This window comes from Platichthys flesus, chromosome 19, assembly GCF_949316205.1.
Source record: "Platichthys flesus chromosome 19, fPlaFle2.1, whole genome shotgun sequence".
Lineage (NCBI taxonomy): Eukaryota > Metazoa > Chordata > Actinopteri > Pleuronectiformes > Pleuronectidae > Platichthys > Platichthys flesus.
In genome coordinates, this window is record NC_084963.1 from 9,841,555 (window position 1) to 9,865,974 (window position 24,420).

At 42.0% G+C, this 24,420-nt stretch overlaps 3 protein-coding genes across 12 annotated transcripts in view; 2 read left to right on the plus strand and 1 right to left on the minus strand.

The window, feature by feature from the left end:
* The first annotated feature begins 898 nt into the window (after window positions 1-898).
* bbln (bublin coiled coil protein) lies at window positions 899-2,671 on the plus strand. The gene is made up of 2 exons (XM_062412496.1): window positions 899-1,259; window positions 1,764-2,671. Exons 1-2 carry the CDS (start codon window positions 1,181-1,183, stop codon window positions 2,003-2,005), a joined length of 321 nt encoding a protein of 106 aa, XP_062268480.1. The 5' UTR covers window positions 899-1,180; the 3' UTR covers window positions 2,006-2,671.
* A 1,538-nt stretch (window positions 2,672-4,209) lies between these two features.
* On the minus strand, window positions 4,210-12,426 carry ciz1a (cdkn1a interacting zinc finger protein 1a). 2 transcript variants are annotated; one of them, XM_062412495.1, is made up of 16 exons: window positions 12,280-12,426; window positions 11,523-11,828; window positions 9,986-10,113; window positions 9,608-9,849; window positions 8,862-8,979; window positions 8,608-8,695; window positions 8,331-8,410; window positions 8,102-8,181; window positions 7,712-7,918; window positions 7,456-7,586; window positions 7,281-7,374; window positions 7,074-7,187; window positions 6,845-6,994; window positions 6,600-6,678; window positions 6,388-6,509; window positions 4,210-6,270 (listed from the first exon to the last, which is right to left on the minus strand). In XM_062412495.1, exons 2-16 carry the CDS (start codon window positions 11,687-11,689, stop codon window positions 5,755-5,757), a joined length of 2,316 nt encoding a protein of 771 aa, XP_062268479.1. In that variant the 5' UTR covers window positions 11,690-11,828; window positions 12,280-12,426; the 3' UTR covers window positions 4,210-5,754. The 2 variants fall into 2 exon arrangements, with proteins under 2 accessions (XP_062268479.1, XP_062268477.1); XM_062412493.1 differs by having other exon boundaries at window positions 11,523-11,831.
* A 460-nt stretch (window positions 12,427-12,886) lies between these two features.
* The window catches only part of dnm1a (dynamin 1a), a 47,340-nt gene continuing 35,806 nt past the window's right edge, over window positions 12,887-24,420 (plus strand). For 5 of the 9 annotated variants that reach the window (XM_062412166.1, XM_062412165.1, XM_062412168.1 and 2 more), the window contains exons 1-4: window positions 12,887-13,451; window positions 22,129-22,202; window positions 23,135-23,284; window positions 23,507-23,710. In XM_062412166.1, the coding sequence (XP_062268150.1) occupies window positions 13,291-13,451; window positions 22,129-22,202; window positions 23,135-23,284; window positions 23,507-23,710 (589 nt within the window). In that variant the 5' untranslated portion in view covers window positions 12,887-13,290. The remainder of the gene's footprint in view (window positions 13,452-22,128; window positions 22,203-23,134; window positions 23,285-23,506; window positions 23,711-24,420) is intronic. The other 4 variants (XM_062412167.1, XM_062412171.1, XM_062412170.1 and 1 more) reach the window with 1 other exon arrangement.

A 24,420-nucleotide genomic window follows, 5' to 3' on the forward strand; every position in this document is an offset into this window, starting at 1 on the left:
GCTGGCGGGTCCTGTATAAACCTCCTGTGATGAAACGAATGGCAGACATCCAGCGGAGAATTATACATGGAGCTCTAGCACATACAAAACACATACAGAGCTCCACCTGGACCCAAGCACTGAAGGGGGGTGTCCTTTCTGCTCACTGCCAGAGACCCTAGAACACTTAGTAGTGTCCTGTCCCAGGTTAGCTGACACTTTGAAACAACTGCAGGAGTGGGTGGGGGGTTTAGGAGAGGTCTTCTCTATGCCAGTCTTTGTTTTTAGACCCAAATACTTTGCAAGGAAAAAACACACTATGGTTTTAATGAATTTTCTCTTTTCTAATGCGAAGATAGCAACCAGGATTAGTCGAAAGAACAAAAAGTCTGGGGTATGCTGGACTGATCCACTGCGCTGTCTGAGGGGTTTGGTGGCAGCTCGGCTGAGGATTGAACATGCTTGTTTACACTGACGGACCTTTTCTGTTCCACATAATTGAATAATTAAGGATTTATTTTGACAATGTGTCTTAAATAAAGTCATTCAAAAGTCTTCTTCTTCTTCTTCTTCTTCTTCTCTGTCCTAATATATTTTTACTTGTTAGCTGAACGTGCAGTCAGCTGACCGATGACACCTGACAGCTCAGACACAAAGACGACAAAAAGGAAAGACAATTCACTCTGATCATATTTTCCTGGAACCTTACACTGTAGCCGATGGCACTTGAAATTGACCATAAAGAATCTCGCTCTAAAACGGAAACTGCAATTATAACACATGAAAAATGTTTCCAGCACTTCTGTTTTAGGAGTGAGGAGATTTTTATTCAACTCCTTATCAGGATACCTAACATAGTGAGCCATCTGTCTCAGAGCTGTGGAAATATATGACGAGCCCTCCAAACCCCGCCCACTCTTCTCCCATAAACCACTGATAAACAACCGGAGAAGATCGCAGGTCAAAGCAACAGACTCTAAATAAAAAGTAGTGAACAATCTGGTCTGGACGCTTCCCTCTGATCTCTGTGGATTTACTGAAACTACGTGAACGCTTCTTTTTTAACGGTTTGTCATCGCTGCTGAATCCTATTAGTGACTCGAGTCCTTGGCTAATAGCAGCTAGCTGTTAGCAGTGCTAGCTCGCCAGTGGAAACAGGAACTGTCTCTGTGACAAAGTGATAGAGGAGAATATCTGAACCATGTCTGGACCGAACGGAGATCCGAGCATGTCTATGGAGGACGGCATCATTATCGATGAAGATGATTTCGGTGACGGAGGTAACGAGCTCCTGTTCTCATTCATTCTGATCTATGATGCTAAGGTTATATAGCTGGAGAGTCCATATGATAACAATATAACGATTTTGTATATATGTATAAACGATTTAATAATGCTGACTTGACATTGGTTAAAAATTGAGAAAACACATAAAGGCATTTAGCTTAAAGTATGAAATACACATCATGTTCACACGTAGAACATCAGTGTTCAGACCCACTGTGAGGTAAGAAAAAGATTAGAGTCCTATTTAGAAATGTGCTTATTTACTTGCTCTACAAACTAGTTTACAGTTTTGTTGATTGAAAGTGGAATATTTTTCCTCTTTTCAGTCTTTGGTTCAAGACATTAAAATAAACTGTTACTAATAAAGTATTATAAATAAAGATAGTTAGAAAACCTCTAATATTTACTTTTATTATAAAAACAAACCCACATGTGTTTTCTTTCTTTCTTTTTATCCACAACAGAAAAGACTAACCCTCTCTTCTGCTTATCCACAGAATACAATGCCATCAACTCCATGCTTGATCAGATCAACTCCTACCTCGACGGCCTGGAGGAGCGCAACGACGCGCTCAACGGCAAAATGCACGAGCTGCTGGAGTCAAACCGACAAGCCCGGCTGGATTTCCGGGCCCAGCCAGTTGGCTCTGACAACCAGGACGAGAATCAACCCTCAGACGGCAAGGAGGAGCTGCAGGAAGATGATGGGGCCTCGCAAATGAGCGACAAGAGCGAGTAGACAAGTGGGGAACAAAATATGAGGATAGAAATATTTATTGAAGAAGTCTTAACTGACCCTTGATCTGCGTGGTCCAAATCTGTGAATATTCCCCCTCATCTGCAGATGCGTGCTTGACTGTGTTATTTTGAATCTTCTCGATCTCTGAATGCAGTGCAGTCTATCTCCTTTGTTGAACAGCAGTGCTCCGGTGTGTTGCTCCCGAGCAGAGTGGAGTCTATTGACCTACAACAGCTTCTCATACACGTTTGGACATTACGGTTACTTTGCACTCTGGTTGCAGAAATGAGCTATGTGAAAGGAGTTTGCAATGTGAAAAGCTGCATCTGTCAGTGCAGAGTTGCTTATGTTTATGTGAGACAGTTCCCAAAACCAGAAATATAACTATAGATAATATAAGAATATTATATAAATGATCTGAATTAATATTGTGGCATCTTTACTAAATAAAACAAAGTTTAATCAACAGGGTCATGTTCAGATTCCAGAGATTTGAATACTTAACCCGTGCACTCTGTCAATAGATCTGTTCAACAAATGAACTGTATGTTAAAAAGGTCATCACAGATTTCCCACAGGTCCTCATGGCCCATCAGAGTTGTGTTCTTTCATAGATTCAAAATCTCTGTATATTATCTTCCCAAGAAAATAATATATGCAACATTCCATTTGTCTACTAGTGTTTAATGTTTGGTCTTTATCGTGACTGTATCTCTACGCAGTGCTGTCCTGGTCATTTTCATGAAGTCTGTTGTTTCTAGTTAAGAACCAAGTGGACAAACTGGGAATTGTCAGACATTTTAATTTAAATTAAAAGGGACCCCCCCCCCCCTCCCCTCCAAACAGAAAACAAACATCCAAAAATACATTAAACTTCCAGCAATTAGAAAACATCAACTGTTTGTTTGTTCAACTCAGTTTTGTCAGTAGCGGAATAAAAATACAATAAGAAACATACAGCTGTTTGAAATTATCTTTTGCACGTCAGTATCTCCGTTTCGGAGCCGAAGCCTCGTGTCTCGTTCTCGCAGAACAAAACGTCGTACAATACTGATCACGCGACGACGGGAGCTGCTACGCATCAGCCAGCCGTCTGTGGTTTAAAGCATCGGCTTGTAATGAGGAAAAGGAACTGTTTCCAGATCAACACACAAGTCATGAAGAAGGAAATAACACCTCCTCGAATAAATATGTGCGTCTTGCACCTCATGACCGATGAAGTCCTGAAACCAATGAAATATTTGTATCACCTGTAACTGGGGTAGTTCTCTAGTACTCGTGTTCCTGGTGATTCACGTCTGAGCTGAAGATTCACAATAACACTTTGTACTAAATTGAATACCTACAGACGTTGCGTGGGTTGGTCTTTGCAGATAATACTGGGGTTGTTAACTTAAGTGTGATTCCAACTGTCCACTGCATTTCAACTAAAGCATCTTCAAAGAAAGAAAGAAAACCAAAGAAATGGCAAAACTGGAGGCCACAAAACAACCACTTCATATATTGAGGTGTCATAAATGCTCATAGAAGCATTTTTGTATGGCCTTGAAGCTATGAACTCCATAGCTAGGGAGCTATAACTGACTTTAGTCACACTCAACCATCGTCCATGGGAATTTGACAGGAAATGTCATCGGTTTTACTTTTATCTTTAGGAATTCTGAGATAAAAGACTGATTGGTGGGTTTTTCTCAAGCTGCAATCTCCAACATTCAGCCAGTTGTGAAAAAGAAACCACCACTTTACAGTCTTTTAAGCTTCGAGCAGCTCTAAGTCTCCACTGACAAGCTTTCAGAAGTCAAAAAGAGCAGCGTGCTGACATCCTGCTGTGAACTTGACAGCTCTTAATTTCAGTTCCCTTCCTGGTCGTTAGCAGAGGCCTTTCATTTCTTGACACATTAATGGAGCCGTCAGCTTATTCAACTTTTCAAGTAAATATAAAAGGGGTTCACTTCAACACTCAGCTCCTACAGATTGAGTTCGGATTCGTTTGACTTCTAATAGGAAGCTTAATTGGAAAGCAACAAAAAACGTTTGGTGATGACAAGGATAATAAAAGCAGTGCCTTACTGTGAAAAGCCAAATGCTGCTGACAACTTTTTTGCCCACAACATGAACCTGAACCTAAAATGTAAATAATAAAAAAAGGCCCTGGACGAGGCTATAATCATTTTGACGATTCAGCATTTCTCAACACTCAACAGTACCAGTTTAACACTTTTTAATCAGAAGCTGTCACCTGCTCCCAAGCTTAATTTGGTTACATTCTACATTTCAGCTCGCTACAAGCATGTGCTACGTGGTTAGCGACTTGGAAAACGTCTCCGCTATTTTAATTTAACAATAATTCATATAGGTAGGGAGAAAATTTGCAAAAAAAGGATCCTTAAAGACAGCACGGTGGGAAATTAACCTGTTGGTCACTCTCTTTACAGACAGCCACATTTAAAAAAGGCTGGACAGTGTTGATTCAGGCATCAAAGGATATTACAGAGATGACAAAATTCAGAAAGGAAATGTTGGTGTCAAAAATAATTTAAGATTTCATTGTAGAATGGACAAACTGAAAAGTGTTGGTGTTTAGATAAGCATGCAAGAGTCAAAGTATACTGAAGCTAGCTTTTCAGTTAGTGTCAAAACAAGGCTTTGAGGTTACAGCTTGGCTTCTGAGAGGTAAAGGAAATGTCATTAAGTTTTTCCATGTGCAGGTATTAAGTTTTTTTCAAGTTTAATGGGAGGATGGTGATATATGAAAAGTCAGGCATCATCAAAGTTATTACAGTTTATCTTGAGGGGGTCAGTGATGTGTGTATGTGATTTCAGGGAAATTTATCTCAAAGCCACAAATGTGAACCTTGTTGTTTGATCTCTGTATAGATCCATGCCATCGATTCAGAACAGGTTAATGCTGGCAGCAGAGGATAACCAAAATTAAGATTCATCCCAAGGACTATAGGTGTCTCATAACAACATTTCAAGACAGGCCTTCTCACCATTGTAGGGAACTGACTCAAATACACTAAAAGGACATGTTGCATTTGAAACACCACTGCCAATTTAACAACGCAATAAAAGGCATGTTTTTAAAACTATTTTTCTGTTACCTCTGATGTTCACAAAGCTATGTTTTCCTATAATTTCGTTTTTTAGTCCACAATTTGTTGTTTTGCAGCTGTAGCAAAGAAGAGTCCATCAAACCCAAATTAAAAAGATTTTTTTAGTTAGGGTAAATACTTAAAAAAAAAAACTAATGTAACTTTTCCAGTGTGAACACATGTCATACGCAAAGCCTGACTGAATAATCATATGTTGTATAGAATAATTATGTGTGCTGGATCTCTTAGTGGGGGATTTCTTTGTTTTAAATTTCATTTTTGTTTCTAGCAACATGAATGCAGTTTCAATTAATGTGTAACTACTGAACAGGTGTTTTGGGTCGAGTCATTCAGACTCAGTCATGATCTCAAGCTGATTGCTGCTATTTAATTTCCCACGGCTGTGACCACACTCAACAACAAAACACTATCAATGCTTTTGATACCAGCTGGTAATTTCCCACCCTAGGAGAGGGATTCACCATCAACAATCTTCCTATTTATCTGTGTGTGTTCCATTTTCTAACATGGAGAGGGGCTGGTCTGTGCACGTCTTGGTCGCGCTGTTTGATGAAAGCACCTCATGAAACCCTGACACATCCTGTGTTCAGGTTGCACCAGGTGTCCGGTCTTTCCACGCCGCACCTTTTTGTCTCAGCGTCTGTTTGCCCGCCCTGACCTGCGCTTGGCTGCAGCTTTTCCCTTCCCTGTGCCGTTCTTTTTCCCTGGAACAGCAGGAGCTTCCATCTCAAGCTGCTCCTCCTCATTGACATCCTCAGCAACAGCTGCCTGCATGGAGTCCGGCTCCTCTCTGTTTTCAGCGGACAGCTCAACAGGACTCTCCTGGAGCACAGACGCCTGGGCTGAGTTCTCCTCCTCTTGGCTGTGGAGGGTGAGGTCTTTGTCTGTGCTGCCAGCGCAGGTCGCTGAGGTGGTGATGGTGTCATTTGATGTCGGGTCGGGTTCCGGTTCATTCTCATTCTGCTGGTTTTCTGTCTCTGAGAGTGTAATTTGGGGCTGTGTGGAGTTTGTCACTGAACCAGTGTCATCAGAGAGAGAATTTTCTTCTGACAAGTCTGTGGTGTTTTCTGTTACAGGTCTGAGGCTGTCTGCAGCAAGGAGAGATTCTCTAACAGCTTCCTCCTTCTTACTGAGCAAAGACCTGGACCTCTGTGAAAAAGCAGATAAGACAATGCAGTTTGAGACGTGGGTTATCCAAACAGACAGGCAAAATACATGCATCTCCATGAGTAAACAGAGTTACTGAAGTCATCGATATAAACCAACCTTGAGGTTCTCAAAGTGCGTCAGTGATTTGCAGTGGGTGTGTAGGGCAGAAGATTCAAAGTGGTAAAACTTGTTGCAAAGTCTGCAAATAAAACCTGCCACTGGAACAAAGAAACTGGATCCTGCAGAATAATTATGGACATCATCAGTAAATAAAAACAAGCAAGGTACTGAATTATTCAGAGAAGAATCAAAAGTCAATCGTCACTCACCATAGACTGTATCGGGGTCATACTGCTCGTTGCTGGCCATGTTCTTTAGAGTCACCTCCTTAGGGGATGACCAGTCGTCCTGTACCAGTTCACCACAGACACAGTTATCGACTATGTTATGATAAATGCACCGTTTGTGATGTGACAGCTGTCATCTCAGAATATATTTCAAAGTGAAGTTGGACTCAAACCCTGGACAGATAATTGGGGGGATAGCAAAGTTCAAAAAATGTTGGACAAATTACCTGCTTCTCAGAAGATTCTGGATCTTCTTCATTCCTATGCCTGTCCTCTTCCTCCTCAACTTCACTGTCCTGCTCCCCTTCCAGGGAAAAGCCGTCTGTGTCCATGGCAGTCAGCTTGGCCAGGCCCTCACAGCCTTCTTTTTCCTGGAGCTAAGAAACAGGGGTAAATAAATCAGTGAGTTGTAAAACGAATGGTTTAATTCCTTTTCATCTCTAGGGGGGAAGCTACCTTCTCCATTTTTTGTTTATGCTCCTGGGACTGCAAGTGCTCCACAAAAATCTGAGCGTTCCTGAAGTGTTTCTTGCAGACCATGCAGGAGGAGATGGCGGTTCTACTGGCGAGCTGAGCAGAGATGGAGGGACAACAGATCAGTAAGACAAGACGAGCTGTATTAACTTTGTAGGACCTCAGGAATAGGATTGTGTAAATGATTACTTTGTGCTCCTCTGTGCGACGGTGGTCCGTGACGTCACTGGTGAAGTGGGTGTGACAGGTGGCACACCAACGCTTCAAGTCGGCTTTTTTCTCTCTGCAAAGAACACAAACAAGTGTTATTCTAAACTGATAATAATTCGTTTTTCTTTATTTATCTTGTTTATAGTCAACTGACCCATCTTGGACTCCTCCCTGTAGAGACTCCTGCACCCGGGGCAGCAGTGTGACCAGACAGGCGTTGCTCATGTGTTGGATCTCCATCATCCTCTGCTGGTGGGATACACTGTTCATATGACTCCTGAAGTTCTGTGAAAAAACACAAAAGAGAGCAAATCAAGGCGAGAAGAGGATAGAAAAACACAATTGTGTTGGGAGGAACTACATTCCACTACGGCCTGTGCATGTTGCTGTGTGAGTGTCGATCGACCCACTTGCTGGCTGTGGCAGGTGATGCTGCAGAGGTAGCAGTAGAACTTGTTGGTGCTGTCCGCTACACCCTCCTCCCCTTCGTCCAGGTTGCCCGCTGAACCCAGGGAGTCGTCTTTTCCCTCCGACATCTCCTCTGAGGGTAAATTAACCTGCTGGTCATCTTCATTCAGCCCGCCAGACGTTGATGGAGCAGATATACAGGTCTGCACCTAAAAAGAGTTAAACAACAACACAGATGTAAAACCATCGCCAGTGTCAAATATTGATCTAAGACATGACAGATGTTGTAGAAAATATGACACATTTTTCATGCATTTGTCCTCCTAGCTGGCATAAATACATTAAAGTAATTTTTCATTATCTGACCATACCAAATAAAAGGCTTCCCTCACCTCATCAGCTCGGCTCTCCTCCATCATTTCAACAACATCTGAGTCCCCCGTAGAGCCTCCTTCTTCCAGAATGGCGCAATCTGGCAAACGTTTTAAGATCAAGAGAAACAAAAACTTAGTGATCATCTCAAAGGACGTATACTTTAGTACCTTACTTGAAATTTGTGGTTAATCTGACGTATCTGAGAACATCTTCTCTCAAGACGTTAGGTTTAGGTGTATGTTTTACCTTCATCTTGGTTCTCTGTGTTGCTGTTATTCTCTGAAGAAAGAACCTCCCCCTCTGCATCTAAAACGATCGTCTCCGGCCTGAGAGAAAAAGGAACGGTAATCAAGGAGAGGGCACCTCAGGTTTACAAGTCAGAAAATGTTCATGATCTTAATTTTTTGCTCCGTTTAATAAAAAAAATACAGATTGCAAGGCACTGGTCCCCCCCCTATGGATTAGAGATTAAACACTGATGATGTGATTAGATGTTATACAACATAAAAAACAGTTTCATTACTCCTCTGTTCTCTGCTTTTTCGCAGCAGGTCCCTCAAGTTCCTCATCCAATATCCGTATGGCACCATCGACTCCTCCCACTTCACCATCTGTTCCATCAAAGTTTATAAGAAAGAAAAGACAAATTATCCACTAAGAGATCAGAATTCTCAGAGTATCTGTAGTTTGTCGAGGCGGGTCACAAGTTTTAAGTTACATATGATCTCGTGCTTTATCCCTTAACATCTTTCAGCACCGACTGGATTGCAGCTCTACCTGTTTCAGACTTATCATGGGCATAACTGGTGCTGCTAGCTAATGGTCCGGCTTCTGTGCTTCCTGCTGCCATCTGCTCGCCGTCCTGCTTCCTGTCTGGCTGGCGAGCGATGGCGTCCTACAAACAGAGAAAAATACCAGGATTTAAGAAGAATCTTGATTTATTTATTAAAGGTAGTTTCAACAACGCCCCGAAATGACATGGCTACACCTTCAAGTTTGAAATAGTGATAATAGTATTTAAGAAAGAAAAAGAAAAACCACAAATTGCTAGTTATTAACTGGTTATTAGTCATCTGATCTGATTATTTAGTCACAACTGTGCAGAACAATAGATATTAACTATTAAAGCATAGTAGATGTGAACATCCTTAAAAAAATACTCACAAATAAGAAGCTGGAATAAAATTAATTTGGGGCATTTTTGTTGAGAAAATGACATAAATGAACAATCAACTAAATCTTTACAATCACATCATTTTATTATTCTACTGAACAGTGTTGCTGCAGGGTGATCTGTTCCCTACTATAATGAAATTCTTTGAAGCTGACAATAAAGAGTTGATGCTTTGAAGCACAAAGATAAACCCTGATTTGCTTCTGAATAGGAAACATTCAAATAACATTCAAATAAGCCAACAACACAAGAACATCATTTCCACTGTCTCTGACTGAGCTGGTCTTTAGTTGGGCTAACATCCAACACACATTGATTATAATCATTATAACGGAGCGGTTGTAATTACTGTGGTGATGGATGAAGAGGAGGAGGAGGCTGTAGAAGGAGCTGTAGTTGTGATGGTGGCGGTGTTGCTGTTATTGTTGTAGTAGCGGGCGTGTGGATGAAACGATCGTGCAGCTGGGTAACCCATCATGGGCGACTTCATGGCCATGCCCATGGGAACTGGCCCGAGCAGAGACGACCTGGCCCCTGCAGCGAAGAACTGACGGAACTGCTGCCCACCCATCCCATAGCCACGCATGTTACCTGAACAAAGGGAAAGCATGACAGAAGTTTGACTGTTTTATATCATCTATAAAAATGCTGCCTCAGATTATTCAGGGATGGCAGCTTTTGCCCTTTTCCAGATACTGCTGTCTTTAAACTGTAATCCAGAATGTACCCTGCATCTGCTGCATCAGTAAGGCCCCCTGAAGCATGGGATTGGGGGCGAGGAGGGTTGTCTGGGTTGCCTGGCACAGGTTGACCATCCTTTGAGAATTGGCTGACTGGGAAGGCCCGGTAAGGGCCCTGTGTAGCAAATAAAACAAAAGAAATGGACATTATTTCAACAAATACGAGATCACAGAAATCAGGAGCACAACAGACGCAGAGTTTTGGCAAAAATATATTGTTCTGTCCAAAAACAGAGGAGCAGCCTGTTGTCTGACAACTCTAGATACGTTTTTCACAGCTACAGTCCTGACGTGGAAATACGAAGAGGTAAATAAAATGATGTTGAGGTGGACACCTGCACATGAATGCTCGACTCCAAATGCCAGCTATCAGTGTGATAATTTCACAATAAGGGCACGGTCACAGCGATTTGCCTCAACACGGAAGCAAATGCTTTATTCCGCTCCTCGCTCGCACTGATTGGACATGAACAGGAGGCGAGGTTTTGATTGTTTTATAGTACAAAATTGCTCAATAATATTCACAAAACAAAAGCTGGAAAATAGTAGTCTGCAAATCTCACAAGTGTTATCCTAAATAAAATCCCATATAAACAATTGCTTAATCAAAATGATCTAGAACGTGGTGAACGTTAAAATATGACTGAAAGTAAATATAAAAAGGTGAAAGGCCAAAGACAGAGGAAGTGTTGAATAATAGCCTGGAAATACATACAAACAAAACCAGTAACATATGAGGTGCTGTGGGATAAAACCTGTACTGACTACTGCTTTTACTCCTTTTCAGAATAAACAAGCACACTGAGTTTACATTTACATTAAAAAGATACAGAACCATAACATGACAGGTGGCATGGCCAAGCCCTCAAAGAACTTTATATCACACCTCAGGCTGTGTGATACGGTGCCAGGAGACTTATCCAGAAGTGATGTGATCAAACTTTTTGGTCTGGGTTCAGAAATATTTAAACAGAGTTTGATATTAACCTTTATCAGTATTACCTTTGGGCAAGCGAGATAACAGAGCAGAGCAATAGGGCAACTTTGAATGTAAACACAACGCTGCTTGGTAACCTAATGTGCATCTGATCAAGACGGACGATGTAGTTAACAACTCTATTATCAAAAAAGGCACATAAGGTGTGGTAAAGCTGCTAGATTGGGACAGACAGAAGAATAAGTGTGCAGGTTGTGTATTATTGGTTGCTACTTATTACTTCCGGATATATTTTGGCGGTTGCTGCTGTAATTTAGCAAATTCACCCTTTGAGGGACTAATAAAGAGTTATCATATTTCAGATATAAAAACGATATAACCAATATCAGACCAGGCTGAATGGAACAACACAAAGTCAAACTGTAGAAACCTAAAATGCTGCACGCTGATAAACGTCCATTCACCCACTTAACCGCTCAGTTCATCAGGGCTTGCAGCTAATCCCTCGCCTGCAGCCACACACACACACACACTCATCACCCGAGGAGGCCCTGCCTGAATCCCCGGTCTCGAGTTAACGCGCTTACCGCTGATTCTGGTGGTGGTGATGGGCGACATGATGCCCCGGAGGCGGCTGCGGAGGAGGAGGAGGCGGAGGCTGCTGCTGGAAAAGTTGCTGTAGCTGCCGCAGGTGCTGGTGGAACTGCTGCTGTTGCTGCTGCTGCTGCTGCTGATGGATGTGGGGGTTGAACATCACGGGCTTCTAATTTCCAACGTTACCCGGCGGATGATGACAGATCTGCGGCTGTGCACCGTGTTTACACACCTCCGGGAGAACACAATAGCCCCGGTTAGGAGAGGGCAAACAGGGGCTGAGGTGAAGATGAGTCCCGCTGCTGACAGAACAACTCTTTGTTACACATACATCAAACAACAGAGAAGCCCCCCCCCCCCCCCCCTCTCTCTCTCTCTCTGCTCCAGACAACAGGTCTCTCATATACCGTGATGACAACTGGCTAGTGTTAGCACGTGAGCTAACAACAATGCTTGCGTGCGTATTGTGTCCCTGTACCCAGTTAGCTAACTTCACGACGACAGTAGCATGTCGACCGCTTGCAGCCGAGCCCCGCGCTTCTCTCACACTAACACAAGGTGGGAAGTGCGGGTGAGTAGATGGGAAGATGTCACCTGCTGTGAAATGGACGGAGCTACATTAGCCACCGCTAAGAAACTGAACCCGACCAGTTAGCTTAGCATTGCTAGGACACGCAGACCTTGCTAACTGCAATACCTCGGCTACTTTCTCCCTTTTCCGTCGGCGTCCTTGCAGCGGTCGGGACTTACTTGTGAGAGCGTGAAGCGGCGGTGAGTCCCTGCGGTCGGTGAGCTGCTCTCAGACCCGGAGATACTCTCATGAAGCTGGGATAACAACAACCTGCCTCTCAACGGTGGCGTGGAGGAACTGCGAGATGTCGCCCTCTGGTGTTACCGAGGAGGAAACGTTTCATCGCTGCATAACAAATAATTTCCATCTACACACTAAAATATAAAACTATTGTAGATTTAACTATAGTTTCATTTATACAACTTTACATTCAGGTCTGATGTATAATGTAATATGTTAACACATAATATGCTGGAAAAGACATTTGATTACATAGAAATATATACCGTTCTTTTTTTTCAGGGGATATATATTTACACTGTAAATTAAAAAAAATATACAAATATGTATCCCCCTATGACAATAGCAAAAGCTAGGGAGGGGATACAGTTCTCTTCAATCCGGAAAAAATATATACTCCCCTGAAAAAAAGACAGCTTTGGTTTCAGGGAAATAACAGTTTTTATTTTTGATTGCTGGGCCATGTTATATAAGGTCAATAAAGTATAACGAAACATTATAAAAAACATTTTTATTGTTGCTGCTATTTTTCATCTACTGTGGTGGAATCCAGGCGCAGAAATGTTGCTCCACCCCTGTTTGATTGCAAGCGCGCTCCCGCGAATGGGGACACGATCCCAGTCGAGGAAACCTACTTTTGCTCGACACCGGCACCGCACCTGCAGCACAGTGACGCCAGCTTCGCCATCTGGCGGTGTGCTTGGAGAACTGCAGCGCTCTCTCCTGAGGAAAACACAGGAGATCACCCTCCTCCTCCTCTCTGCGGTGCTCAGTGGAGAAGAGCGTCCATGTCCGAGCTGATCTGACACAGCGAGAAGGAAGAGGAGGAGAGGGCGCAGTCGATGAGACAGAGGACCGAGGAGGAGAGAAACGAGACATAACCCCCACTCCCTAACCCCCGCTGCCGAGAGGAAGGACATCGCTCGCCTCGGCTCGGTGCAACCGCGAAGATGGGGAACCGGGGAATGGAGGATCTGATTCCTCTGGTGAATCGCATGCAGGATGCCTTCTCCGCCATCGGCCAGAATTCGAACCTGGACCTGCCGCAGATCGCCGTGGTGGGCGGGCAGAGCGCAGGGAAGAGCTCGGTGCTGGAGAACTTCGTGGGGAAGTGAGTGCAGCTTTTCTTTTTTTCCTCTCACCCCCTCCGGGCTGCAGATGCGTGACGGTGCATCACGCAAACGGCCCCTCACCATCATTTCCATCTACACTTTCCAACATCTCCCCCATCCCCCTTCTCATTCTCCTCCTCCTCCTCATCTTCTTCCTCCTCTTCCTCAGCAAGGTTTTAAAACGCACATCCAAATCTCACACACACCTCCAGTTGTATCCGCCTGCTCGCTCTCTCTCTCACACACACATACAGCACCAAGGCAAGCAGATTATTTTGTCAGGCCTTCACAAATCCCTGCTGCATGATGGCACCACAAAACATAGACCACCTCTGGTTATGGAGGCTTCACAGAAAGATGAGGAGTTAATCTTTCCTTTCAGTGTTACAATAAGACATGTGTAGCAACACAAATTCTCAGATATGTGTGACAGAAGCAGGGACAATTCTAGATGCTTCCTGTAAAGCCCCCCCCTCACACACAGGCGGTCTACAGGATGTGGTGTTTGCAGTGTCTGGCCCTGCACACCCCTGCAAACGCACACATTTTGGATGATGACAGGATGTGTTGTCGTTTGTGTTGTCCACGGGCGAGTTAATCCTGCAGGCAGGCGTGCAAAAAAATGATGTGTGAGGACATCGATTTGTCAGAGCTGATGACGATGAGGAGGAGGAGGAGGAGGAGGAGGAGGAGGAGGATGATGATGATGGTATAAAACAAGGGGAACAAATGTGATCTGTTATGCTGCAGTGTGACCTTGCTTAGAGCGAGAAAGAGACAGAGTCCACCTGAGCTTTGAGCCCTTCCAGCTCAGCTCATCCATCTGTCTGCCAGTTCTTATGCTGTAAGTGAAGCTTACCTCACACCGGCTGCAACATGGGTGTCACTGGCCGACTGCCCGTCAGCCCTGCTCGCTTGTATTTCACTCGATCAGATTTATTGGTTTTAGTCCCCTTTTGACGCTCTGTGCACAGTGAGTGATTCAGCAGTATCTTCTGCCCCAGCAAGGTCAGAGTGGGCCCATACTGCCCCCTCCCTACTCTGAGTGATAACGGGGAAATCCGCCACGACACATTGCTCCTACCACCAGATCTGTCAGTCCGAGCAGTGCAGCAACGGATTTGAGATATAGTTGTTTGTTTTACTTTTGCTTGGCACCTGCAGAGACGCACAGTTCAGCACATGGCCAGAGTGCTAATCCCCATCTTAACATGTAGTAGGAGAGGCCGTCCTACTGTTTACATCTCAGGCTATTAGGCTAATCTACACATGATGCTAACCACGGGAAGGAATATCGGTTCAGTGGTGAAAGATGGAGCCGACAAGTGAAATTTCAAAGATATCCACCGATATGAACCTCTCACACACATATCAGTGTTTGTATTTTACGATATGATTTTTTTAATTTTACATAAGGAACAATGCAGAAAAGATGGACATTTATGTTTAACATATTCTTCTTCTTCTTAATTCAATATTTGCTTAAATTTGTGTGATCTTCTTATTTATAGATCGAATAAAGATTATGGTTAAACTGTAAAATATCCAGCCTCCGTGTAATCATCACTTCACTTGTCAAAACTTGCCATCTACATTACCCACAATGCAACTCAAAGGGCCACAAATACCTTAATAATATAGTGAGTCACAGTTTGAGCTTCTTATGCATTTACGCGCTATGTCTGACCATGATTTACAAATATTTCGTAATACACAACAGCACTCAACTGGAATCGTAAAACAGCCTTGAATGTATTAAATTGGTGCATTTCCCTATGAACTCCACATCAGCACAACAAACACACACTCATATGAACCTTGAAAGGAACTGAAAATAATTATTCCGTCCATTTGTAGCCATTGTATGATATTTAATGTCACACTTTGTCCTTTAATAGAAGAATCGATCGACATTTCAGAACAAAATAAAAAAAACAGGGTTTTGATTGAAGCTTCTTACTCTAACACAAAAATATCAGTTGTTGCTTTTCCCCCCAGTAGTCGGTATTATCACAACAATCTTTCTTACACATGCTGAGCGCATCCACGCTGTTCTGCGCCCGCTCAGCTGTCGCCATAGCAACAGCTTCTGCCTAATTACATCTGTACCCGAGAGACCTGCAGGTTGAGACGGAGGCAAAACGGAAACAATGCAAGGAAACGTTTACACATGACAGCGGATCAGACCTGTGAAGCACATTCACGGCATCTTGTCTGCAGGTGTCTGTGAGGCCTGCAGCACTGTCCGGCTTGGCAGCTCTAGAGATCAATATAAATGTACAGGAGACATTTTAATGGCAGTGATACATTAACATCAATTATTTCAGGAGCCATGTACAGGTGCATCTCAGAGAAAAAGAATATTGTGGCAATTTGTTTCTGTTATTAAATTCAAAATGTGAAACCTTTATATTCTAGATTAGGGATGGGACAAAATACTGAAAAATATTGATACTGTCCTCCTGACTGATGAGATGTGCTGCCACTTGACAAGTTACAGTGTGTTTGTTAAAGACTTACAAGGCAGATCTAGATGCTGTTTCTCCTCATAGTTAAACATGACACCTTTCCTCTCGGGTGGATTCGATTTTTGACAAGGATGGACAGTTTCTTTAGTGATGGACAAGCTGCTTAGATATTCCATGAGGGCATTGGAGAACATTTTATGTCACCAATCAAATTTATATATTTCTCTTCACCGTCTGTCCTTTGCTGCTATTTGATCTTGCTAACTTAATGTGTCCTTCGTGCAAAGAGTGGACTTTACTCCAATCTGTTTGCAGTTCATCACTTCAGTTCAACTCAGGGGCTGCTTTATGTCTGTAAGATGTACAACGTAAATGCAGCAAAGTTAAATTGAATTACAAAAATCCATCAAATGTGGTCACGTAAGACTAATACCTTTGGCAAGTATGACATTTATCCAGATTTCTCTGTATTTGTTGTTTGATAGAGTACCCACTTCTCTTGTCTTAGACTATGAAAAGCGTATTTGTGCACATTTCCATTTTCTTTTCCTCTTGAATGAGTTGCAAACATCTAAATGTTCACAAAACAGTTACAACAGTTATTCAAAAAGCCTGTGTTGTTGTCTTCAAATTCAGCCGAAACCATGGAAAGATTTTCCGTTTACAAAAAATCACAGAAAAGCAGCAAATCCTGAAAACTGAGCTGAAAACGGTGAATGTTTCGCCTTTTTACTTAACACCTGCAGATCATTTTTTGCTGACCAATTTATCAAATAATTGACTGATTGTATGTACACGTCATCATCAAGCACCTCTCATATTAGCCCTATGTCTCCAAGACCAATTAGGAATTGAAAATAAAGAAGACGTTAAGAATCTGAGCACCACACCCGGTTCCTCATCAGTTTCTGTCATCCAGTCACTGTTTTAACTCCCATGAGTCTAATTAGCGCGGACTGAGTCTTTAACTGTTCTGAGCGCTCAACACATGCAAAGCCAGCTGCGGAAAAACCTATCAGCCGTTCAGGTGGAGGTGGGATGCTTCACCAGTACGTTGAATTTATTTTGGCTCAGCGTTTACAGAAACGTTGCTGATGCTCTCAGCTGCAGGTTCCTCTCAGTAAGTAGTTTCAGCACCACGGACAGCTCCTCCAGAAAAACAACCAAATCAGCACCACGTTTGCTCGACTGCTCCGGAGGCACTAAACTCCAAACACACTGTATCACTGCCAGTGAATATAATACTATAATGATGATAATAATACAATACTCAGATTGTCACAGAAGATGAACCTCAGTTTCCAGGCAGTGTAGTGGATTAAAAGAAACAATAGCAGAACTGTTCAGATTTAGGGAAGTTACTAAAAGTATTTTGCGGGCGTACTTTTCCAGCCGATACATACAGAAAGGAGATGTGAGTATAAAGGTCACATGTGATGCGTTCATGACGTTTTCCTGTGGTGTTGCTACGAGGTGCATGGCTCAGCCGACTGAAGCACTTTGTTATCGGTGACGGCTGCCGGCACGAGCACAACCCAACGAACACAATACTACAACGCAGATGTTTCTCCCTCAACCACCACTGGCACCATCGCTATTCCAACCCCCACCCAGATTAAGTTTATGATATATGGCTGGTTTCATGTGTTACATAACACAGAAGAGGCCAGAAGCGCTTGGATGAGTCGCAGCAGCAGCTTCACTCATGTGAGAGACAAGGACGTGTACTGAGACTCCTTTATTCTTTTCATATAAAACAGTGAGGGGGGGGGGGGGGGGGGGCGTCGAACACAAAGACGGCTCATGCTTTGATGACTTATAAAGGATCACATGTTAAGGAAATGTCACAGTAAGATAAAGCAGCCACAATATAAATGATAATACTGTATAGAAAGTCTATTTTTCAGGCAGACTACTCTGGTGAGATATGTTGGACGGATTACCACTAAACTTTGGAGGATGTGGTGTCATGGAACAGCCCCTTCAATTTTTCGTGCGGATACAGGATTTTCTTTTCGCTTTCTTAAACATTGTGTGTTTAAAAAAAAATCATATTCCTTGATTTCTCAGGGAATAATTTATTGATCCTGATGAAACATTCAAATCAAGAATCATTTTTATGGGTGTCTGTAATTTGGTGCTGATCAAAATACAAATCTGGATCTAAACAAATCAAATGTTTCATAATGGCACTATTGGGCCTTGGTGGAGGTTTATCTAGTTTTAAAATAAATATGAGCTCATCTGGTGATTCTGTTTTTTACGGATCCCATAGTTTTCCAGCGATAGGAGGATTTCTTGAAAGTATACGTTGATGGCATCGTTCAGTTGGAACCACCCATTGATTATATTTATGTATATAGCTAAGAGTAAATATGAGAATTCTTGATATCATTTATCTTGGCTGTGGTCTGAAAGGATTTATGTTTATTACACTACATTTCTTGGGTCTTTCTAAGAAAAATAAATAAATAAACATGTTGGTAAACAAATTAACACAAAGTTCATTTGTTTCAGTCTCAGAATGTTTTGTGTCTTTCCAATGATTCGCACCCAGGCTCCTGTTTATTTTCATTGTTCTGCTGCTGAGTGACACAGTAAGAGTGACAGACAGAGGATAGAGAGAGGACATGATTTGTTCTGATACTGCTACAGGGGATTACAACTAATCTGTGTTTGGACCGCTGCGCACCAACAACACATTCTCCCATTGGCTCTCGTCTAATCTGAAATCCACTATCCCGCTATTTGATTGGCTCATTCTAACTATGCAGTTGACAGTAATGTGTGTGGAAGTGAGAAAGAGAGAGAGGGAGAGAAAGAGAGAGTCAGAAAAAGGGAGAGTGCACTATTATTAAACAGCGTTCTCATCCTACTTGGAGCCAGGCGATGCTGGGAGAAGCGTTGCCTGTTTGTGCTGCTTCACCACTGTCAGGGTTGTTGTTGCTGCAGCATTAGAGCTGGTTTAAGGCTCAGTGTCTGTCTGCCACTGGCTCTATGAAGTAGACAGTGTGTGTGTGTAGTGCATTCATCCTTGAAGCAATGAGTCATTATTCTGCCACAGCTGGTGCTCACTGGACTTAAATGAATCAATGGCTGAATGTTTATCCTAACAAAATAGTTATATCTGCACAAGATGATCAAATTTATTAGATTTATTAGCTGTGACTCTGCCACAGTGATGCACAGTGAATCTGTCACCTCCCTGACACACACACACACACACACACACACACACACACACACACGCAAACACAAATATCTATATTTTTATGTACCAACCTTGTTAGTTTCTTTTTAAAGAATCTCTGCTGTACAGGGAAGTGTGAGTGATTTCCCCTCACTGTGGGGGATGAAAACACACAAGGTAGGGGGGCTGTCCCTCTCTTAGCAGGATTAGATAAAGGACGAGTGAACAGAGAGAGATAGTCACACTACTGTCACATAACTCTCTTGGTCAATAGACAGCAGGGAAGTCTTTTTTGTGTGTGTTTGTCTGTGTGTGTGCGCCTTGTCTTTGTGGTGGCTTTTTGAGGGGAGGACGAGGAGCGAGAGGAAGACCTGCATTTAGGGCCATCTGTCACCACATAAACATGTCCAAAGACACACAGACGCAGACAGACACACAAACAGACAGACAGGACGACCAGCAGATGGGCAGACAAATGCAAAAGGCTATTAGAGAGCAGTGTTTCCTTTGTCGTACAAGGCGGCATTATGATACAAATACATGTTTACAAACACTTATTAATGTATCCACAGAAGCTGGTGTTGGTGACGTGCACACAGTAGCTTCAGTGTGATGTACCATATGTGTTGTATTTTAAGGTCTATATTTTCGACTCTCACACAAGCTCTTTAAGTGACATACACTGCAGGCTGAACCAGGTTTAATAAAAATCTGTAGAAACCTGCAGTTTTATGTAATTATAACCCTCACTTCCATCTGCCAACTATTTATATCTCGAACATTGCTTTAGTGTTTTTTTTTACAAGATTTTTTCTCATCTGATTCTACAGAACAATGCCACGTGCACTATCTCATGTGTGGAGACATTTCACCCCAGCCAATGTAGAAGGAAAGGCTGTGTACATTTGCAAATACTGTGCAAAGACCTATGTTAAGAATGACATGCAGTATAAATTACCCACAAAATGTCCAGTTTATTCCTGTATATCCCCGAATATTCCCGTATATTCCCGTATATTCCTGTATATTCCCGTTAATACCCATGGACAGTTTCCAACTTTGAATATTCCCGGAATTTTGCAACCCTAGACATGATTGAATGCAAGGAATTGAGAACCATTCAAATACAGCATCATCTTCTCATGATCAAGAATTGCAACAACTTAGCCGTACTTTAACCATTACCCAAAGATGTTTTATTATTATTTGCATTATTTAAAGCTTGTTTACAGCTAAAAATAATGTAAAAATTTAGGCTAAAACTTGTTTACTAATGAGTTTGCGTGCTTTGTGGCAGCAAAGTCAATGTCAGGAAACATTTAAGTTACAGCTTAAATCAAAATCAAAAGACAACTTTCCTTTAAAGCTTTTGTCAATCAATATTGGTATCGTAAATGACGCAAATAGGTGAAATGAGGTGAAATAATTTAACAACTAATCGCTGAATTAGCTTTTCGTTATGAGGTCACGATTGTGCCCTGATTAACTCTCAGCTCATGACTCATGCATCCAAACTGCCTCAGGTCCTCGATTATTTCTTATTCATGCCGTTCACTTGATTACTGTCGACTTCTCTCCTCACATACTGAATCATTTATCTGTTTGTTAAAAGGACTTAATATCATATATTATGACGGAAAACAGGATATTTATGAAAACATTTTACAGTACTTCATCTTCCAGAATGTGTCCCCAACAGTGTTATTGTTGCTGTAAACACACAGACACACAAATGTCACTGGACAGGAAGAGTCGTGTCGGCTGCTGAGGAGCGTGCTGTGCCAGTGGCGAGCTGATGCTGATGTTGCATAAGCAGCTGAGCAGCCCCGAAGAAAATCAGTGTCTTGCACAGGGGGAAGCGTAAAAACACATGTTGGCAGGGAGTCATCTGTACACACACACACGCTCTGCAAAACCCACATTTCACACCTCAGACACACCAGCACAAGATTTGACTTGGTAGCAGATGTTTAACACATTCATTTAGATGTACATTTACATACAAGTCCTCAAAAATAAAGAGAATAGGAGAAACAAAAAGAATACACAAAATTACAAGAAGTGCTTCAAGAATCCTGTTAAACTCAGTATTATTTTTGTTACCAAAAAACCCCACTGGTAAGCATCAGAAACCTAGGAGAAACTGCAGAAGATCTGGTGCTCATGAACTTATTTCCTTGTGTCGTGTCAGTGTTACCGAGCTGTGAAATTATTCTGCTGCAGTGCTGCTGCTTGTTTTTCCATCTCGCTGCTGCTACTGAAGAAATGTTAATTCTCTGTGTAATGATAAACATTCAAACAGACACACGTCGGCTGTAAACCTCCAAAACTAATGTCAGGGTTCATTTACCGATGTTGTGTTTTTGATCAACCAAATTACAATGTTATGTTTTCAATGTAGAGCTGCAATGATTATTTCATTTCTCATAAAGACGTAAAAGAAGTATTCATGAAAACAGCCCTGCATGATGACGGACCCCATTTCAACATGTAGTGATATATAACATGTCTAGATTAATGGTCAGAAGGAAAGACATTTGAAATATATTGTCTTTGGATATTTTTTACCATTTTCCTGTCATGCTGGTTTTATTCACAAAGATGATTCCTATGGTTAAGGAAATGAACATTGAGCCTGCTGTCACCACAGCTGTTGTGTGAGGATTCATTGTTATTCAGCTCTGCATACACAAAACACACTCCCAACCACACACACACACAAACACACACTACCACACACTCACACAACACACACATATTCACACTTGTGTTCTTGTAACAGACTTCCTGAGGGGATAACAATAAATTACTTTTTAACAAAGCGTAGGGATGATGATTCATAATCACTGACTCCCTCTCTTTTTGTCTCTAGATGATTAATATTATTAAAGTTTCTCTTTTAATTTAGGGTTTATTCTGGTTTATTTTTTGACGTCGACATATAGCACTTTCTTTTGTTTGTCTACACACATTAGTTTGTACTGTCACTGACTATTGTCTTTGCCTGTTGCGTTACAGGGATTTCCTTCCCCGTGGTTCTGGCATTGTGACCCGTCGTCCTTTGGTTCTGCAGCTGATGACCTGTCCCACAGGTAAAACCCCCATTACCCAGAATACCTGATCCTCCAGGTCTTGGGATATGTAGTAGTGTTGAGTCAAAACTGATCTTACTGCAGATCCTTAAAGATGTTTCTTCCCTCGTACACAATATTTCATCACTTCTCTGGCTCCTGATATTTAATATAAGTGTCTGTATGATCACCCATAGATACATTTAGGGATGATAAGAAGCCTGTACTTTAGCCTGAGACTTTGTAAACCTTAATGTCATTATAATGGAAAGATAAAATAAAATAAAAATATTTTGACCAAGCTTTTAAAGAGAGCTATTTAGGGTCAAAGCCAGCCTCTAGTGGCCATTAATTGAATTGCAGTTTAAGCTTCTTTAGGATCTACTCAGTGTTCCACATCTTTTTGTCCTGCTGTGTTTAATGTATTAGTTCTAGACCAAACTCTTCATCTACTCTAACTCAGACAGAGACACAAGTTCAGAAACTGACACCTATTTCAGCTCCCACATGAATAAACCTCCAGAATCCTCCTCCACTCTCACTGCTTCGGTCCCTCAGCCTCTTTTCCACTCAAGTCACAAGGAGATGAGAACAGCATCCTTGTGTTGCCATGGTTACAAGTCATTAGGCTGTTTTAGGGTTTGGAGCTTTTCCTCACACGTCTTCATGGTGTGAATCAGAAATATATGTGGACTCATTTTATATTGCATCATTTGTCAAACATGCAAAGAAAATGTTGTTTGTTATAATTATGTACTTTTTTCATTTAGAATCATTTTACTTAATCCGACTCCGAATATAATTACACTAATTCAGTTTTATTATCACACACAAAGTTTTCGATGAGATTTTAGAAGCCAATAAGATGACTGTTGCCGTGTGTATTTGCATAAAAAACACAACATTTTGTATACCCTCGTTTCTACTAATGTGTTTCCCTTCCCTGTCTTTAGAGTACGCAGAGTTTCTTCACTGTAAGGGCAAAAAGTTCGTAGATTTCGATGAGGTCCGACAGGAGATTGAGGCGGAGACTGATCGCATGACCGGGGCCAACAAGGGCATCTCCCCTGTGCCCATCAACCTGCGAGTCTACTCCCCTCACGGTGAGGCTGACACAACTCTATTTCCTCACAGATTCCAGCTTGGTGTGAATTGCCTGCTGATTTGTTGTTGTATCTGATTTACAGAATAGAGGAAAATGTAGATTTCTTTGTCTTATATCAGCAGATTATGCACATCCAAACCTCTCATTTGGAGACATGCCTGTGGAAAAGGTTCCTCTACTTCATTTAGTATTCTTACTGTGTTCCTTTCCCTTCTCACAGTGCTCAACCTGACGCTGGTGGACCTGCCAGGGATGACCAAGGTGCCCGTGGGCGACCAACCTGCAGACATCGAGGCCCAGATCAGAGAGATGCTGATGCAGTTTGTCACCAAGGAGAACTGCCTGATGCTGGCCGTCTCCCCGGCCAACTCCGATCTGGCAAACTCTGACGCTTTAAAGATTGCCAAAGAGGTCGACCCTCAGGGTGAGTTAGTCTATATTTCTACTTCTATATTTCTCGTCTGAATTACACAGGGAAATCTACCGTTTCCCCCGCTACAGGTACAGGTATGCAATAGTGACTTATCTCATTTTGGATCAATGATCCAGAGAAATGATCACAATTTAAACCAGAAGGCAGAGACCACATACCTCCGCCAAACAGTCTCCATATGAAATTCAGTAGATTTTGACTTCTATTTGGATTTAGAACAAATTGCAATCACTCATAAATATCAAACCCCTAAACATCCATGATTGACTTTTGACTATTGAAGTTCTATGAGTTTTTAGGCGTTCTCAATCAACAAAATGTTGCAAAACGTGCAATGGTAAAGAAAGTAAATATATAACCCTGGATCCGTTCCCTTATCTCGATCCTCAGCCAAATTTAATGGGTTTCATGATAAACCATCCAGCGGTTTCTGTGTCATCATGCTAACTAACAGACAGTCAGAAAAACACACAACCTCCTTGGAAGAGGAAACAAATGCAGCGGTGTGGGGAGTATATTTGTCTTTTGAGACTCTAGACTACCAAAAAGTATATGAACAAAATGGTATTATTATCCACCTCTATCCACATCAACATTAAAATACTTCTAAGAGTATATCAGTGACAAAAATCCTTAAATTAATATATAAATACACTCCAGCATTTGGGGGTATTGAGTATGTAGATCATCAGAGCTAGTTT